The sequence below is a fragment of the Solea solea genome, chromosome 1 (genome assembly GCF_958295425.1).
Source record: "Solea solea chromosome 1, fSolSol10.1, whole genome shotgun sequence".
Lineage (NCBI taxonomy): Eukaryota > Metazoa > Chordata > Actinopteri > Pleuronectiformes > Soleidae > Solea > Solea solea.
The window spans coordinates 8,195,423-8,215,209 of record NC_081134.1 but is presented as its reverse complement, the minus strand read 5'-3'; the positions used below and the strand labels follow the sequence as shown (position 1 = coordinate 8,215,209).

Here is a 19,787-nt window from a genome sequence, read left to right as displayed (position 1 = left end):
ATGTGCACATGCATGTCCTACCGATGACAAATGAACTAGAGAGAGAGAGAGAGAGAGAGAGAGGTTTTTAATGGCTTAAGCAGCAGGGAGAGGATGAGACAATGACAGAAGAAACAAACGCAACAAAAGCTTAACTTCTAACCATTGAACATTCCCAGTGTCACACACACACACACACACACTCACACAGCGTGTGTGAGAGAGAAATATGAAGGAGTTACATAATGACCCTTGATGCAGGGTTCAGTTCACATGGGGGAGGGGAGTGGTCACACTGCATCTAGTTCCTGCTGTCAGATTGAATTTGTCCACCACAACTCATACAGTGCAGCACCAGGCACAATACAATTACACACACGGAGGTTTGACTGCACTGACTTCCATTGACTAACCAAAGCACTATCACTAACTGTAACATAACCCATTAATGCATAACCCTAACCTTTACCTATACACACTTCAAATCTTAGCCCTAAACGTAACCAGTTCCTCAGAAATGATGTTCTACCTCATCAGGACCAGGTTTTGGTATTCATGAGACTACTGGTCAGTACACACACAAGCAGATTGTTGATTTTATGAGTACACTCTTCAACTAAATGCCTAATCCTAATCCTTAACTTGATTCTAACCCTAAAACCAAGCTTTAACCTTTAAAAAAAAGCCAATTATTGTTGTTGCAGGAACCAGCCAAAGTGTCCTCACTTCCTGTGGTTTGTACATGGTTTAGTCCTCACAAAGATATACATCATACAAGTACACAAAGACACAATCACACAATTCACATCTAATTGCGAAACATAAACCAGAGCCTTACAAATGAGGTTTTGCCCCCCCCCCCCCGGGTTTGGTCCCCGCGAGGACCACTGGTCAGGACACACGATGAGGGCTTGAACCACAAAAGGTTCTCCAGAGGCAGCGGAAACAAGTACACACACATTTTCTGATTAGTGTGAGAGCGAGCAGCACTGATTCATGGGTGAGCCCCAGTCTGCCGCATTCACTCAAGCTATTCATTTATTTATTTATTTATTTTGCTGTGAAGGCATCCCACCACTGCAGGCCCATACGTTAAAAAAGAAAGAAAAGAAAAAGTGCCCATGTGTGAATGAGAGAGGCGAGACTGACAGCAGGAGCAGAGGAGGTAGAGGGATGGGTAAGCTGATGCAGTAGAGCTATACTGTATGCATGTGAGTGGTCTCCCTCTTATCTAACCCCACAACAAGCACACAATCCTCCCATTGTTGAGGGAAACCCCCTTTTCTGTGCTCTCAATTCAACATACCAGCACCATGAGCAGAAATACACACCCCATTTGTTCTCAGTCACTCCATCCGCGAGCTGCCATAGCAACCCTCACAGTGAGGTCACTCACATCAATGGGAAGCCGTTCCCTACACTCATCTGACAGCCTGTGTTTCTGATAATTCCCCAGGCACCAGACTACGGCACTTCCCCAGATACCATGTGGAGGTGAAATCCTTCAGGCAGCATCTGTTCCCTCGCCTTGTCAGCGACACCAACTGAAATCATGACCTATACCCAAATCACCACAGGCAGCTGATGATGAGTTACGTTTTTCTTTAATACTGGACACTACACAACATACAAAGTACCTTCATTTTTTTTTTTTGCCTCAATCTAATTAACGTTAATGTTTGTTCATATTAATTAGTAGTGAAATTGCAGCAGCGATAATGTTTGCCCTTTAAGAAATGAAAGAAGTTCGAAAACCTTGCATGTGAAAGTATTGAGATAAAGGTCATTGAAGAGTGAGTGTGCACAATAAAGTACATTGATTAGTTGCACAGCAGCCATTTTGACATGTTTTTAGCAGGAGAAGCACAGGTGTTACTGATCAAATTCACGGTGGCTCTGTTCACTTCATGTGAATCAGGACAGCGTGATGCAGCCTGATGAAGAGAAACTGATGAAGCTAAATGGAACTGGACCGGATTATTTACACCTGTGATTTCCCTACACTGACCTGTCAAAATGGCCCATTATACATTAGACCACAAAAATCACGTTTTCTGTAATGGTTAATACACCAGATTGTAGAAATTATATTTTTTAATAATTATTGTTATCCATGAATTTTACAACTGTACCGTTTTGCAAAAAAAATTAGAACAAAATAGAAAAAAACATTCTTATTTCTTGATTAAGATGCCAAATTATAGTTATGTACTTTTAAAAAGTAAATATAATACATTCAAGGGGTTGAATGTTATGCTTTGAGTATGAAAAGGTGATTTCAGTTTAGTATATACACACGTGTATGTATGTACGTATGTGTGTGTATATATATATATATATATATATATATATATATATACACACACACACACATACATATATAAATACACAAAGAATTAAAACAATAAGGGAAAGCAAACATTTCTACACAACTGTGACCTTCACAGCTTCCTTAGAGTCAGAAGTTTGTTCATCAGGTCCAAACATGATCATATGACATCGTCATGGCTATTCCTATGCAACACTAATAAGTGCAATAATAACAATACAACATAAAGAAAACAAAAACAAAAAAAAGTGCATCGGTTTTAGGTCAGATGTCAGATGTTCCTGCAGCCACAGAGAAATCACTGTAGTTTTATCAAGGTGATCAGCTTGAAAAGGCTCCATAGCAGAGAGAGCTTTCGTACGATGAGATGTACTTAACGTTATTCCTGTTGCAGCAGACACAGAGGTGTCTCTCAGTCAACCGTGCCAACATTTCAGAAATGCTTGACACATTTCGTATTTCATCGAAAAACTCTTAACTTAAAAAAGACCTCCTCTCAGTGGGTGGAGAAAACAACAGTTGGTTTTTGTTCCATTTGCAGTCAAACAACATTTGAAATAATTGCTTTTCAGTTTGAGAGACATATCATTGCAACTCTACTCTTCTAACGATGAATCGAGGTATACATTATACATATACATACAACAGGTATACATTAAAAATGATATAACTGATGGAATGAAAACATGTTTCTTTGAAATTTAAAGTGTTATTGATCTGCTGCTTTTGTGCCTCCTGCATGAACCATGCGTGCATCTGGTACAGTATATGAATGATTATAATCTATGCTCCCCATTGTGAAGTGCCATGTGTTTGCTACAGCTAGTTAATTAATCTAAATGCTGCAACGATCATCAGTGCCCTCGTGTGGACTAATACTATAACAAACATCATATGATCTGAATACAACACTATAAAGAGGCGCCAGTGACCTGAGCTGTAGAGAGGATTCACCTGAGGAGGCTGCAAAACAAGTCAAGTACAAACATTAGTGTGTGTTCAACACTCCAGGGCTGTGGAGGTTCTACGACCTAGATCCAACCTGAACCACTGTTTCCACACAATCCTGTCTTCAGCCTTGTTTATAGTAAATACCATAATATGATGTCAGTACGTGCGATTTTAGTTTTTTAGCATTTGGAATAGGATTATACTGAAAAAACCTTAAACTACTGAACAGATTGTGGTATTTTTTGTGTTTGTCTTCACATGTATTCAAATCCTGAATCTCCGTTTCGAGTCAAGGCTTATACCAATTCATGGAACGTCGGAGAGCTCTGTCCCAGCTCTGGAGGACGGGCATGTACTCCCGATTCCGGTTGGCAACACCCTCCTTGGGTGCCGTTTGAGGCACGAACAAATCATCTGCGTGTTGCAGCTTTTTCAGTTCTTCCCGGCTCCTCCAGAAACCTGCCGTGACGTTAAAAAGAAACAAGAAAACAACATGAACAGAAATGTAGAAATGAGTCATGTGCAAGACCTGGGACACGCAGCCCCAACTGTTCACAATTTAATTCATTTCCCTGCTTCGTCATTTCCGTGTCTCTGCTTTGTCTTCTAATTAAACTACAACTGCCAATCACAGTGAACTCTCTCACTGACCAACAGCAATGCTGATTCTACATGTGGAGTAGGCCATAAACCAGTCGACAAGAGCTGTGGACCGTTATCTACCACCAGGCTTAACACGGTAAGTCCTACAAATGTACAATAATCTATATAACTATTATATTGAGATTATATAATAATTCTAATGAATTACAGATGACTGATAACCATGAGTTCTATCGGATGCACAGCTGGTTTGTGGTCCCATTTACTGTCAACTCCACCTGCTTTTGGCCTGTCATGAAACAGTATGTACAAGTGTGTGATTACATTCATTACAGAGTGAAAGGGTTCACCGCGGAAAGGTCGGCAGTCCATCGCAGGGCCAACACAGAGTTGAACAACCATTCATTCTCACATTCACACCTATGGTCAATTTAGTGTCCAAGTAACCTCAAAATGAAGAACATGCAAACTCCATGCAGAAAAGCCCGTGTTTGATTACATAAATGTGAATAATTCAACAGAAAACAGGTTACATAACAAACATCAGCGTTTCATTTGCCACTCTGCCACTGTCAACAAGAATAAAAATATGGCTTCTGATTCCTTTAAAAAAACTTAATGTCATGGCCAATATATAGTCACTGTAAAAGTAAAGAACTCAAGTATCTTAATGCTTGTCAGACTTATAACTTCACAAAGCTCTAGTAACTTGAAAAAGCTGCAGTTTTGATGTATTTGACTCAAAAATAAAAGAAATTCCAAGCAGGGTATTGGTATTCAGTGGCTTTAAGAACATTTTGGGATTAACAAAGCGTATAGACTTAGGCCTGGGTTCAATTCACTGTATCCTCTGCACAAATGTCATGAGACTATTGCAGTCACACAAGTGAACAGCTGAGTCCACAGATTTATTTTGTTGTCTATGGTGTAGAATGAGAAATACTTGCACAGACTGCTTTTCAGATGCTTTGGTGTCATGACTGTCTGCTCAAGACAACGGTTTATTTTGTTTGTGTCTTCCACTGTCACCATATAGCAACATAATATCACTGTTGTTTGCTTTTGATGAGCAAAGAGGGCTTGGACGCGGCCCAAGCTGACAGCGCCCTCTGCTGGACAACTTAGTACTATCTGATTTGCTTCTAGGGTGGATATTTTAAACTCATACCTATTTTTAAGGTTCGAGTTTGAACTGTCACCCATGACTGTACTGTAGGGCTACACAAATGTACCAGGTTCGTGACCTGGTAAAAACAAGGGTCTTTCGGCATGGAGTTTGCATGTTCTCGCTGTGTGTGTGTGTGTGTGTGTGTGTGTGTGGGGGTTTTCTCTGGGTTCTCTGGTTTCCGCTCACAGTCCAAAAACATGCAGATTTGGGGATTAGACAAATTGGACACTCTAAATTGACTGCAAGTGTAACAGTGTCTCTATATGTGTCCCTGTGATGGACTGAACTGTCTAGGGTGAACTGCACCTATCATCCTATGTCAGCTGGGATTGGCACCAGCGACCCTCATGTGGAGGATAAAGCGTTGGAAGATGAGACTGCACTGTAGAGATGCATTGTGTGGTCATATTAAATAAGACATGTTAAACTAATTTTAAGGGCCAATTTTTAATGCTAACATTAATATTTTGAAGATGGATTAGGTTAGAATGACACAAAGTGCTGTGAAAATATATTTAATAATCAAGTGAATTTGGCATGAAATATAACGAAATGAAACTATGCCGAATCAAATCTTAGCATATTGGAAATCCAATCAAATCTAGTAGTGATACCCAACCCAATATAGCATGATATAAATGTGTATGTGTCTCCACATACCGACTCCAAGCCCGGCGACAAACGCAGCCCCTAAACATGACATCTCACGATGCTGGGGTCTGACTACCTTCCTGCCGAGTAGGTCTGCAGTCAGCTGCATGACAAAGTCATTGGAGGAGACACCACCATCCACCCTGAGAGAGAAAATACAGAGAGAGAAAGAGAACGATAGATATTAATTACAACAGTATCAACAGAAATATAAAGTAGACATGTAACGGATAGCCCAATAAAAATTGAACTGCAGAATCAAGCAGTCTGTTACATCGAATTTGCTGTCTTCAGTCTACATCCTATGATCACATATTGCTCCATAAGCTGACTCAGGAGTGAGTTAAAGGCGTCTCAATCCTCCGACAAACCTATAATCACAATGTTACTGTTTGTATCGACTACACTGGCACAGTGGACGAGGAGAAGTGTACCTGATCTTTGTGATGGGAATGCGAGTTTCTCTCAGCATCGTCTCATACAGCTGCTTATTTCTGCAAAGAATGGCAATAATGCAAAATGAATACACTTCAGTTAGCATGGATAAGAATGAATATAGTAAAAGGTCCAGTGTGTGACATTTAGTAGGGCTTATATGTAATATATATATGAGGCAGATATTAAATACACTACCCATGTTTGTTCAGCAGCCTGAATGGACAAACTAGTTGAAGTTATTGTGCAAATCGTATGTAAAAGGCCATCGCAGTTAAAAACATCTCACCTGAAGGTGACTGACTCCAGTATGGCACGGACCAGATGGCTTTTGGTGGTGGAAGGTTTGAGGCCCATGAGTGAAGCACACGCTTTGGGATCGTTCAGTGGAGCCTTTGGATAAATTGAGGGAACAAACATGTCAGGAGTGCACAAACTATGTTTTCTGCCACTAAGTGAAACTCAAAACAGTAAGCATTTATAAGAACACTGATTTGTATTTGTGCAAATAAGCTGTTAACATGTAAGACACACACACTTACAAAGGCCAGTTCACAATGGAGGGCAGAGAACAAAAAAGAGACACAAACATGTTACAATGGAAAACAAAAAAGGCACAATGGAAATAATCAATGTTCATCTATAGGGCTAAGATTAAACATTATCTATAGGATTAAACATTTTTGATTGATATCTGGACTTAGCTTTTTTCAATAATAATTGTATTAATTTAACAAAACAATTACATCACACATTACTAAATAAATAATATTCTTTGGTTGTAGCTGGTCAACCACAGAGTGACTTTCTGCTCTCTCATTTATTCCATGTACTTCAGATCTTCTGACATACCATCATTCTTTAAACAGGACTGGCCTCTCTAAACACTCACTACACAGACACACTTAAGCCCCGCCTCTTCACCTCTCGCTCTGTTCATAACTTCCTGCGTACTTTGAGACAGTCAATCATGAGTACTGTTACCACATGCTGCATGATTATTGGCTCCTGGACGTGGATGTACCAACATTTGATATCAAATGGCAACACATTTATGAACTTTGTTTTAAGAGAGTACACTTGTATATACTTTATAAAGATACACACGTTAAGATGTTGTGCTTATGCACACATACCTGCAGGCCACTGAAGGAAGGCACAAAGCAAACGCCATCAGCGTCACTGACGCTGTACGCCATGGCACTGGTCTCCTGGACGTCAGTGAAGAGCTCTGTGGAAACACACACAGTCCGTCAGCGACTCACTTATGCAATGTAAAGTAATTATTAAGGCTGGTTTGACACTAGTGTTGTAGTCAAGACCACCTAAACCGAGACCAAGTCGAGACCAAGACCACAGTGTATAGAGACCAAGACAAGACCAAGACTTTGAGGGGTGGAGACCGAGACCGATCTCGAGTACTACAACACTACTCAACACCACTTTTTCATGTCTGATAATTATACTAATACCAATATCGGTCCGATACGGTTTGTTTATAGAATTATGCAAATCTGTTTTGCTTTTTTCCACATGATGTTGATGACACATGTCTCCCATTACAGCCTGTGCTTGGTGAAGCATTTATGTCATATTTTAAGTTTGCAAATTTTGACCAGTATTGGACCAACACCAATTCTGAATATCTTATTGGCTCATCCTTGGAAACGATTTATTCAAACATAAATATGTTTAAAGGTATATGATTAGCTTCTTTTAACCTCTGAGGGAGATGGAACAAAACAAAGGTAACATAATATTCTATTCAAAAACACAGCTGACACAGAATAGTGTTCATTCTTGCTTCTGGCCAAATGACAAATGTTAGCTCTTCAGTTTCTGGTTCCTACCCTCCCCTCAGGGAAATATCTGGCTCTTTAGCTGCTTCACTCTCCACTATGTTCACCAGTGGTTGCTCGTTGCTAACTTTGCCTGCCATGCAGTGCTGCTCAGATAATGAGCAGCGGATTTGTCCGGGCTTTCTCACTCAAACTGATCAGACATGCTTGGGGACAGCAGAAGCTGAGACAGACTGTGTGAGAAAACCCTTTTACATCATGGGAACATGTTCTCTAATGAACTGAAGAGCACTTTGTGTCTGCGAGACCCACCCAGTCTACTGTGTTATGTTTCATTACTCAACCAGAGAATGTGTACTGTCAATATTTCTAACACTGAAGTACCAAAGCAATAAACCAGGCCAGGTCGCCAGGGCCGGCATATAGAGACGAACAACCACTCTCACTACAGTGGCCTTTGCATGTTTTCTCTATGGACGGAAAGCCGGAGTACCCTAAGAAAACCCACACACAAGGAGAACATGCAAACTCCACAGAGAAAGGCCCTCAGTCGGAAACCGTGACCCAGGTTATTCACTTTGAGATGCAGCTTTCCCTGACTTAAAATAGTATTTTAACAGTGATTTTACGTGTTTCTAAATCTATGGTAGGTGTATATTTACTTACTTTCCTGTTTTGTGCATAGTTTATTCCTCCTTCTCTCATTATTCACTTTATTTACTCTTACACTCTTGTCACAGGATAATTTGAAGATTTAAATGATATGATAATCTGGATCACACACTGTTTGCACCTACAGATACAGGTCTGGTAAATGGCTCAAGCAGCAGCAGCAGCAGTTTCTGTGACGTGACTATGTGCGGTATGGATATATCTAGTTCTATCTCCCGTAGAAATGGAGTCTACGGGAGATAGAACTCCTCACTCCAAAAGGTTGCATAATCCAACAACACTGCCAGCTCATTGTGTACACAGCTCACCCAGACTCTGCGCCCATTTGATAGCAGTGCCTGTGTCCGCGGAATTGCCCTCTGCAAGGTACACCACGTCTGGGCCGATCTTCCACCCCACCACAGGATACAGACCTACAGGGAAGAAACACCAGCTGGTAAAGTGACTGTATCAAGAAAATGTGAACGCTATCATTCTAATGTGTGTGCTTTACCCGCTACAGATGTATGTGGTTTGCTCCCAGTGTTGATGTCCATGAAGGTGCCTGTTCCCATGGTGATCTTCACATCGCCGACATCAAAGCAGCACTCTCCAAACATGGCTGCCTGCTGGTCCGCCATCTGCAACAGAGGGATAGAGGACATGAAATACGTAAAATCCTTCATGGTCTTAACACAGAAAATGTCAGAAACTCATACAATTTCAAGTATGAAATACAGGTATTAGCTTTTTTCAATTAAGGGAAGGAAAGTAAACATTTAAGATGGCTATGTATCTCTGAAACATGTAAAGTGATGTCAAATAAAGATGTATTTCAGTTAAAGTAATATTTAAATATTCAAAAGATGACAGCTGCTTTTATCATATTAACATCTTCAATATTCAGTTTGAAGACACTTGAATGCATGCTTGATTAACTAAATACCTGCAGTGAATAAATATATTTACAACATAATTGTGGTGACAAGCTGGCAGAAGATAACACGTGTGATGCCAAGTCCTTGACGACTGTCATAGAAAATAACACTTGCTCTCATATACTGCTGATTTTAACTCACACACGCACACACACACACACACACACACACACGTACACTACTAATACCTAGTGCGTGCCAATTATCTCCATACACCTGCAGTCTAAGCAATGCTATGCAACAGGAACCAAGGTCATCTTTCCCAGCTGCACAGATAAGCTTAGGACGCGCGCACAAACTATACAGCTACACAAACTTTCTCTTTCCATCTTTGATCTGCCTCTGTGCTGTTGTCCATCTTGACTCTCTCTTTGCAAACACATAAACCACGCTTCAAACTTGCATCAGACATCTGAAGACAACAACTCACCACTGACATGATGGGAATGGATATTCCGAAGATAGATGGGTCTGTGGAACCAAAGTCATGACTGGTGCATCATGAAGGAGAGAGAGCAGAGACAATGCATTATCTCACGCTCACCGTCTAACCTTCTGTTACGATTTAATCTACGCTGTGATGCTGTATCTTTACGTTATTAAAGTGTGGAGATGATAGGATGGTTTTGATATTAAATAATCTATGCATAGTAATTTGGAATCGGAAGGAAATTGTTGGCAGACTCACCCCGTATTTTCTACTCTGGGGAAGATAGAGAGAGGCAGAGACAAAAGAGAGCAGAGTAAACTACTCCAACACATCTGTAAACAGAAGCCACATTACAGAGGAATGAACACAAAACACACACGTACTAAACACAGAAAGAAAACATGACAAACAACAGACCTGATAGGAGTCAAATATTCCTGTTGAACTGGCATTAGAATAATCTGTGGCATGGACGTGACCTAAAACAGACAAGTTGACTATGAAAAAAACTATGCATTAAAAAACAACAACACATTATATATAAAATATACATTTGTTTCAGCAATGTTTCTCAAAAGAGTTTGCTAAACATCTCTATGGAATTTAAGACTTGCAATAGGATTGGAAAAGCTAAGAACATTCTTCAAATTCTGTAAATACCTTATCAAATGTAATCCACTGGACAGATCAGACTGTACGGTTTTCAAAAGAGAGAAAAGCCCATAGAGAAATGACTCTCACGGGAGCTCACCTTTTGTAAGTTTGAACAGGAGCCAGGTGTCTATTGTTCCAAAGCAGCAGTTGTCTTCAGCTACTGCTTGAAGAACCTGGAAGAATAGAGAAACACGATGAGAGTGAGGGGTGGAAGCACAGTCTGGAGTATCGGTTGTACCAGTTTCATTTGGTTTCAGTTTCATAAAAAGGACATTTGTTTTTTTATACATCATACGTAGGATTTATTCCACTTTTAATTGTGCTAGCTGTCCATTCAAGTCTTCTGATATCGGACAAGACATCTTTATTGTGGCTTTAGCTTTTTGGTGAACACTCTTTCTGAATTCTGGTGTCACTTCATGTGCTTGCTGAAGTCAGTGTAAATCACAGCTGCTATATGCTCACTCACCTGTTTGTAGTGCGTCAGGGCCCAGACAAGACGAAAACTAACATGCTGAGTAGAGAAAACAATAAGACTTGCTGCGAGCAACCTCTTCTGTCTGGACAGGAAGTACAGCACCTTTGCTACGCTGCGGATTGCCTTTGGTTGTAGGAAGAACAACAGAGAGCCTTCAGGGACAGTACTGCATATTCAAGGCTGTTTTTAAGTCCACTTAAAAACAGAAGTATTCCTTATTTCACTATGTAAGAGATTCACAAATGAGTCAAAGACTCACATTCATGGTGCAGGATCTGTTCCAAGACTTCACCAGGTCTGCAGCTCTCTGGTCCTGCCAGGTGATGAAGTTATGAAAGGGAACACCAGTTCTCCTATTAGAAGAAAGAGAGGAAATACATTGATCATAAATAATAAATATGATGAAAGAGAACTAAACAAAGGTTAAAAAATGTTTAACTATACATCTTTTAAAGTATAGACTAACTAAAGAAAGCACTCAGCACTTAATTTCCCAGTGTTTATACATTCCCTTGTTTATGAAAGATTGGATGACCAACAAAATCAAATAATTTCTTTCTTGGTCCATCCCTATCAAAATGTGTCCTTTCATTTTTCATTATGCTGCTCCAGAACAGACAGAAGTGGCTTAAAACATAGTCTCATTAGCAAATGTTTATGTATGTATTATGAGATTATTATTGTTTATTTTACTTGTCCCATGTTGTGAAGGTGCCTCGTTGTGTGGAAATGCCAAGGGCCTCTATCTGATGCATGTACACTCCTGCATCTACACACAAACACACACAGAATGCACAGGTTTACAAAAAAGAAACTCACTTGAAGGGAAACCAATGGACACAAAATGTTGATTGGCTCTTTGCCAGCACCACAAATGTGTGTACAATGGTGTGCACACATTCTCAAGAAACAACATCTAACATTGACAGAAAACATAGCAGTAATAACAGCATAAGTAAGTAACACTAGTAATAAGTAACAGCATATTAGCTTGAACATGCAGTTTACAGCATTGTATTTAATATCCTTGCATATTGTAACAGGTGTAACACATAAATAAACATAAAAAGCAACATAAAACACAGCATACGTGGTATCTGCCTGGTTTATTTGTTATAAAGTGAAAGGAAAGGAGACCAACCTGGAAACTATTTTTACATTACATTACATTACATGTTTGTGTGCATATATGCAGTTGTACCTTGCACAGCTCCTTTGACCACAGTCACAAACTCATTCCACAGTTCACGAGGGTCCATCTCCACGTGCCCCACCTCTGGATACAAGGGCTTCACCTATGGAGAAGATACACAAACAGGGCGATGATGCATGTGTGTTTGTTTGGTGTCAGCACTGGAGAAAACAGGGGGAAAAGAAGGAGAAAACCTCTCTGGTGCAAGATCCTCGGATTTGTGTCTCCTTGTCGTAGACATGACATCGGACAGATGTTGTACCGACGTCCACTGACAAAATGAAGCGCTCCTTCTTGAAACCGTTCCTCTGACTCCCCATCATAAACAAGTGCGTCCCAGTATAAACCTCAGATCCGCAGGTGCACTTGTGTCATTGTCAGCTCATGTCTGTGCTGTTTAAAGCCCGACGGAACCTTATCTGCTCATCTGACGTGTTGGTGAAGCTGTAACTTGACCTTCGGACCAGTTCCACCTCCACATCCACCTGTCAACACCAAGCCCGAGCTGAACTTAAGTTTCTTCTGCCCAACAGTACCAGAGTTGAGTGAGTGTAAAACACAGCGGGCCTCCGTGTGGTTTCAAAGTGACAATATCCGAAACACTGCTAAATCCATGTTTTGAATCTGAATCTAGTGTTTGATATCTGCATCCAGTCTTCGAGATTTAAATCTGAAAAACAAAGCTGAAGTGGTGGTCGAATTTACGTTTAGCTAACGGCTTCTTGGCTTACAAACAGAAAATAAAAGTAAAGCGCGGAACTAGTCACCCTTGCTTTCTGTCTTTCAAAATCGCTCATTACTCTTTCGCCCATTGACAGTGTCGTGGATTCCGTCCACGGATAGTGTAATTCCGCCCATGACGATGAGACGTTCTTCTTCGTTATTGTTTTACGTCGGATTGCAACCTGCTTTACGGCGCTTTACCGCCACCTACTGTGCTTGAGTGGGGACATGCCTTGGACACTGGATTAAAGTAGTGCGATTATGGGACTTTTAATTTGAAATTTCTCAAATACTGTACAATAAAAATGTCTGATTTACAGTATGTAGTAGTTGTATATACTCTTATATATGTTTTCTAAACACAACCTAGTCAGTCCTGGTCAGAATTTATAAACGTTTTACTTTTATTACATCTCAAAGTTGAGAACGTTTCAATTGAAAAGTGCGGATATGGGATTTTTAACTTAAAATTTCTCAAAAACTGTACAGTACAAATGTCTGATGTCTAGTACACTAGAAGATATCAATGTGCTTTGATTTTTTTTCATTCTTATTCAGAGCTCTCTTTTTGTACAGTTGCTTTTAGTGGCTTTTTACCATAAACGCCTTTGTAAAGCAGGTGTTAAGATTCAGTGTCAGATAGTTTAACTACAGATAAACAAGTGTGACACAAATGATCATGCTCTCACATTTATCAATATAAACTGCGCATGGCCATAACTGAGCAGCCCTGTGTTGTTTTTATACAGTGACACATTTTGTTTTATAAAAATGTGAATAACACAATTACATAATGAGTTTTTCATTTCGCTTAGTCCCAAAAGCAATATAAAATATGCAATGATTTTGTCCTTTTCGGCACCCGTAGAAGTACGCCCATGCGCGACTGAAAAATGAGCATGGTGATGTTTGTAGCCGAGTGAGCACGCGTGTATTCATCGGTAACGACTAAACTTGGCAACCTGACCTCCCGATTGTGCACTTTTGAACGCACAGTATGGCAAAGAAACACGTAAGTATTGTGTTACATGACATTTATATTAATCAAGCCGCAACGGTTATTGAGTTAGTCTAAAGCTTTACTCTTTTGAGCTGAAGACTAACTTGCTAACAGTTACGTTAGCTGGTTGTCGTCATTTCCGGGGACAGATTTGCCACATAAAACAGTGTTTTAACTTGTTAAGTGATTTATTTTCGTGTAGCTGGGCTAAATCTTTAATTCAGATAGTGATTGTGTCAGGGAAAGCCTCTGAAATAGGAGTATAAACTACTTTTGCGTGTTTATTATGGATATTTCCACTATGCTGATGTTAAAGTGTTAATGTATACTGGAATATACTGGAATAAATTTTAGCCTGGGGTACTGTTCTCAAAACAAAACAAGGTCACACTGTTTTGTTACTAATGCATTTGTTTATTTCAGGCTCCAACACGTAGTAAAAGAAAAGTTGTCACTGATGACGCTGCAGAAGAACCTGGCACTGGCAAGTCCCTTCTTTGAAATTATATAAGATATGCATTGAACATGATGGGCAGGTAATGGGCAATAACATCAAAAATATTAACTATTGGATAAACGTTATTTTCTTTTCAGAAGGACAGACTGAGATGGACTGTTTAAGTGAACAAGTGATGGGGGAGGGTGCTGCCATTGAGAGCGCAGAGATAAAAGAAGAGGAAAAGAACCAGGTTGAACAAGGTATTGCAAACCCAACGTGTCTAATGTCTGACTGAATATCTGTAGAATGTCAGTACTAAATCTGTGTGTTTTAGATTCTCAGATGGACTGTGTCATTGAAGTAAAAGGAAGCATACCTACTGTAACTGTGTCCTGGGCAAAGACAGATGCTGATTCAGAAAGAGTCAGTCCAAATGATCAGAGTGGTAAGTCACTGCTGGATTTCATCATATTTTCTTTAAACTAACAAATGCATAACTCGTTGTTGGGGAAAAAAAGAGTTGCATCAGAGAGCAAAGAGCAAGCGCTCCAAAGTATTTGTCCATGTTTGATCAAGTTGCTGGTATTGTCTTGGCCAGCAACTTGGTCTTTATATATTTAAACATGGGTGTTGTTACAAAAAAATGAAGCCCTCATTGGTCATTTTTAAAGTGATACTCCACTCAAAAATGAGGAGTTAGCAAATGCTGTAAAATTGGAGGTTTTTCAGTGTTCTTATAACTACTTCAAAAAAATTTTTTTCAGGAGAACAGACTTTATCAGCATCCTCAGTTGATGACATTGGATGCATTGACAAAACTCCCGGTGAAATATCGGAGATAACGACGGAAGACACAAAAGAAAAACAAGGTAATGCAACTATTGCACACATTGAAATCACATGACAAGGAGCTGTCATATTAGACCAGAAAGCAATTAAAGCGAACAGCTGAATGTTAAAGGGATGGATTTCTGATTGTGGCACGAAAAGCTCTCTAGAATTTGAGACTCTTGAAGTGTATTCAAATTCAGTGTGCCATGACTTTCAATGTTATACTAAAACATCCTGCACACTGCCAGGAACTAGAAGTCTGTCTGTTTAGTTAGTAATAATGGCGTAACCAAATAACCAACATGTTTTACATGTCATTTAGCAGACGCTTTTTCTCTCTGTTGCAGTAATTGGGAAACGGAAGGCAGACCTTGACGTCAAGACTTGCCCATCAAAGAAAACGAAGCTCATCAATGACGGTGTGAACCCAAAATAAAACCTGTTATGTTCATTTTAAAATAATTTTCATGTAAATGGTCCATGGATTTGTCCTCACACATTCATTTTCTGTTTGCTTGTAGGTTATTGTCTGTTTGTCGGGAACCTGAACAACTCGAAAAAGTACAATGAGGTCAAAGATTCATTAGCAAGTTACTTCATGGCACAAAGTCTTCTGTTTCAAGACATCAGATTAGACCGGTCAAAGTAAGTATCTTTGTTTTCTTTTTCAGCAGTAAATGTAATGACTGGTGAAATTGTAATAGTTTCTACATGAAGTCATAATCGGTGTTCTGCTGTCGTAGAAAGCATGCATATGTTGATTTGGCCTCGGAGCTGGACTTGACTAAGGGCTTGACCTTAAATGGAGAGAGCGTCCTTGATAAACCAATGAAGATCGCTAAAGCAAAGGTCAAAAATGTGGACCAGGTGAAGGAGAAAACTTCACAGGAGAAAAAAGGTGACTCTTCTGATTGTTTGGTAACACATCAAGTTAAATCATATGCTCTGGGGATGCAGTGTATTATTAAGTCATGTAATGTTAGACATTTGGTCTAATCTGTGGATTCTTCTGTCTGTAGCGGCCAAAAATGCTAGATGTTTGTTCTTGAAGAATCTCCCATACAGTGCAAAAAAAGAAGACATTATGAAAATCTTTAAAAAAGCCATTAATGTGAGGTTTCCTGGTCAAGCAGAAGTTCCAAGCCATGGGTGAGCATTTTAAACACAACGGTGTCAAATGAGCAAAACTTGCATTGTTATTTGTAATGCACATTAAAGTGTTTTTTTTCTATTCAACAGCATTGCTTTCGTGGAGTTTAAAGATGAATTCACTGCTAAGAAAATGTGTAAGCATAATCAAGGAGCCAAGTTCCAAGGCCGAGATTTAATTGTGGACTTTGTAGGCGAAAGAACTGACATTAAAGCCACCAAAACTAATGACAAACCCCAGAAAAATGGTAAATACTTTACAGAGATGTACTGTTGCTATTCATTTCTTATTTTTCTTATCAAGAAATTTCAGTTTACCACTTTTCTAAGTAACCTTTCTTCTTTCCCACAGCTGCAGCTCCTCCAAACAACATCTTATTTGTCAGCAACTTGTCTTGCAGTGTGAAAGAAAAACTCCTCAACAAAATCTTTCAAAAAGCTGCTAATATCAGAATGCCTCAAAGCCAAGGCAAACCAAAAGGGTAAATATATACTGGCCGCCGACTTATTTTCATTTTTCAAAGTATTTGAATGTTCTTAAACATCTGTAATTCTCTGCAGGTTCGCTTTTGTTGAGTTTGCTTCTGTGGCAGATGCTGAAAATGCATTGCAATCGACCAAAAACGTAAAGATCCACAAAAGGGCTATCAGAGTACAGTTCTTTGAAGAGAGAGAAAAGCCACAGAAGGCAAAAGGTTGGTGATGATTCCTGTTAAATTATTCATGGATGTTTTCAGTTGTCTCATAATCTGCTTGATCAAGTCAAGTTACCGATGCCAAAACATCAATTAACAGTGTTTCTAAAGACAGTTTGAGTCATAAGTACAGTGATACCATACTTGTGTTTTCTTTTTTCTTTTCAGTTGATGTAAATACTCTAATACTCTCGAGCCTTTCAGAGAAGACGACTGCAGAGACTCTCAAAAGTGCATTTGAAGGAGCCTGCAGTGCAAGGGTTGCTGTAGATAAAGAGACAGGGGTTTCAAAGAAGTGGGTGGCATGAAGTTAATTTATTTATTTACGCAGATTCCTGAAAGTCTCCTTCACATTGTCTGTATTATTTTTCTCAGGTTTGGTTTTGTGGTGTTTGAGAGTGAAGAGCATTGCAAAGCTGCCAGGAAAGCTATGGAGGACTGTGAGATAGATGGCAGCAAAGTGACTGTGGGGTATGCTAGAGCCAAGCCTGAAAAGAGTCATCACCATGGTGCCGGAGGAGGCATGGCAGGGCAACGTGGTGGTCAGAATGCTGGTCAAGGGGCTGGCAAAGGTGTAAACAGCAGTAGAAGGGGTAAGACTGACTTTACTACAAAAAAATCACTACAAAAAAATCACTACATCCTCTACAGCACCACGGATTTTGTCTAAATGAAACTTTGTTTTTTGTGCAGGTAAAAAACGGGGAGCTGGTTTAAAGCAGGATGCAGCCAAAGAAGTGAAAAATAAAGTCTAACTTTGTTTGCATTGTGCAAACTTAAAGTGTAAACGTGTGCAAGATTGTTGGTCTTACTTTACTGTATGTCTTGTGAAATCTTTGTCCTTTTTATTTTACATTTTAGCTCTAAATAATTCATGTCATAACTATTATAGACCTAAGTGTTTTTTAACACTGTGCAGGTGTGTAATGAGATGATTAAGATTTAATCCCTGTCATTTTCTAAAGTAAAGAAACTAATTTGAAAATGTCATCAGGTGTATATTTTTTTTTTTATGCATGTTCATGTTCAATTCATGAATGTATTATTTCAAGAATAATACATTCATAATATCCCTATGCCTCTGTATGTAATCCCACACTCGATCATGTTGAGTTCAGGGCACTGTGGGGTTCCTATCATCACTTCCAGGACACCTTCTTTATGCTGAAGAAGATGGAGCTTAATGAGCCGTGGCTTTGGTGTCAATGTCCTGCTGCAGAATACATTTGGGGCCAATCAGATGTAACCCTGATGGTTTTGTATGGTGCAGTGGCGTTTCCCAGCCCTGGTCCTCGGGGAACACTGCCCTGCTCCAACACACCATGATTCAAAATGGTCAGCTCGTCATCAAGCTCTGCAGAAGCCTGATAACGAGTTGATCATCTGAATCAGTTGTGTTGGAGCAGGGTAACTTCTAAAACATGCAGGGCAGTGGACGACCAGGCTTGGGAAACACGGCCCTAATGGACAAAAATGCAACATAAAACTACTAAAGTACCCTCTAACATGAGGAAGTGCTCTACTGGCTGCCATTCATTTGTGACCTCTAAAGAGAAATATAAATTTAAAAATTTAAATGAGCCTTTCTACCTTTCTAGTGGAGAAAGGAGATGCAATGTTTTATAAGATGCCCTTGCAACTTTGTTTCCTATGGGTGCCCTTCCAAATCAGAAAAGGCTTCCATTATGAAGTTGCCTAGTGTCCCTACATGACAGAGTCCTTAAGAGTAAATGTTATTCAGTGCAGTATGGAAAATGTCCATTTCTGTGATAAAATTGATTAAAAAATGTATGGAGGTCCATATGAAATTCAGTCCCCAGTGCTGAAGCGTACGCATGGTGCACAGTAGGATCCCTTCCAAATGTCTGCGCGCACCACTGGTATGTCAGAAATGTATCTGTTTGCATTTTTCAGCATTAACTATCTCAGCGTTAATCCTGACTAAATTCCCAACTTAATTTGCAGAAATGCAGCCCAAAACTTGTACCAGAACCTCCACCATGCTGCACTGCTGCCATCGTCATTGTTGTATCACTCTCCAGCCGTTTGGTGAACAAACTGTCTTCTGCCACAATCAGATATTTAAAATTTTAACTAATCAGTCCAGGGCACCTGCTTCAATCTTTCTGCACCCCAGTTCTTATGTTTTTTTTTTGTTTTTTTTACAAGGTCCAGTCGCTTGGCCTTGTTTCCATGTTGGCAATATGGCCCTGATTTTGTGAAAGTGTGCTGTTAATATTTGGGTGGTCACACCAAATATTGATTTGAATAAAAATACATGCACATTTCAATAATACTTGAACTCCTTTCAGACAGTGACCTGCAGTTACACTAGTGTGAACCAGTCTTGTATAAAGTATATGACATTTACTGTACTTAAGGATCAAAAGTTATTTTCTGATATAAAATGTGCTTATGTTACGTTAGGATTGGGCCATGGTAGCTCAGTGATAGGGTGAGTTGTCTTTCAACTGGCTTCTGGAAGGTTGTGGGTTCAATTCCTAGCTCTGCTAGTCTATTATGTCCTTGAGCAAGACACCTAACGCCATGTTTTCAAGACTAGAAAAGCTCTGTATAAATACAGACCATAATACCAACTCTTCTGGTGATTTTATTTGGTAGTAACAAAGATAGTTGGAGGAAATGTAGTGGAGTAAAAGTAGCTAGAAACAGAAAGTACAGATACGTGAAT

The 19,787-nt window shown here is 39.7% G+C and overlaps 2 protein-coding genes across 2 annotated transcripts; one reads left to right on the top strand and one right to left on the bottom strand.

Moving 5' to 3' along the window:
• Positions 1-1,564: 1,564 nt before the first annotated feature.
• Positions 1,565-13,151, bottom strand: gk5 (glycerol kinase 5). The gene is made up of 16 exons (XM_058646336.1): positions 12,453-13,151; positions 12,268-12,361; positions 11,760-11,835; positions 11,326-11,419; positions 11,058-11,189; positions 10,686-10,761; positions 10,352-10,413; positions 10,193-10,266; positions 9,935-9,995; positions 9,081-9,207; positions 8,896-9,000; positions 7,253-7,347; positions 6,406-6,509; positions 6,116-6,175; positions 5,691-5,824; positions 1,565-3,718 (listed from the first exon to the last, which is right to left on the bottom strand). The coding sequence occupies exons 1-16, from the start codon at positions 12,579-12,581 to the stop codon at positions 3,549-3,551; spliced, it is 1,593 nt and encodes a 530-aa protein (XP_058502319.1). The 5' UTR covers positions 12,582-13,151; the 3' UTR covers positions 1,565-3,548.
• Positions 13,152-13,849: 698 nt separating this feature from the next.
• On the top strand, positions 13,850-18,085 carry LOC131462561 (nucleolin-like). Its single transcript, XM_058633865.1, has 15 exons — positions 13,850-13,993; positions 14,405-14,465; positions 14,576-14,680; positions 14,755-14,865; positions 15,185-15,289; positions 15,599-15,670; positions 15,773-15,896; positions 15,995-16,149; positions 16,271-16,400; positions 16,491-16,648; positions 16,753-16,882; positions 16,962-17,095; positions 17,264-17,390; positions 17,471-17,688; positions 17,789-18,085. The coding sequence occupies exons 1-15, from the start codon at positions 13,979-13,981 to the stop codon at positions 17,848-17,850; spliced, it is 1,707 nt and encodes a 568-aa protein (XP_058489848.1). The 5' UTR covers positions 13,850-13,978; the 3' UTR covers positions 17,851-18,085.
• Positions 18,086-19,787: the final 1,702 nt, after the last annotated feature.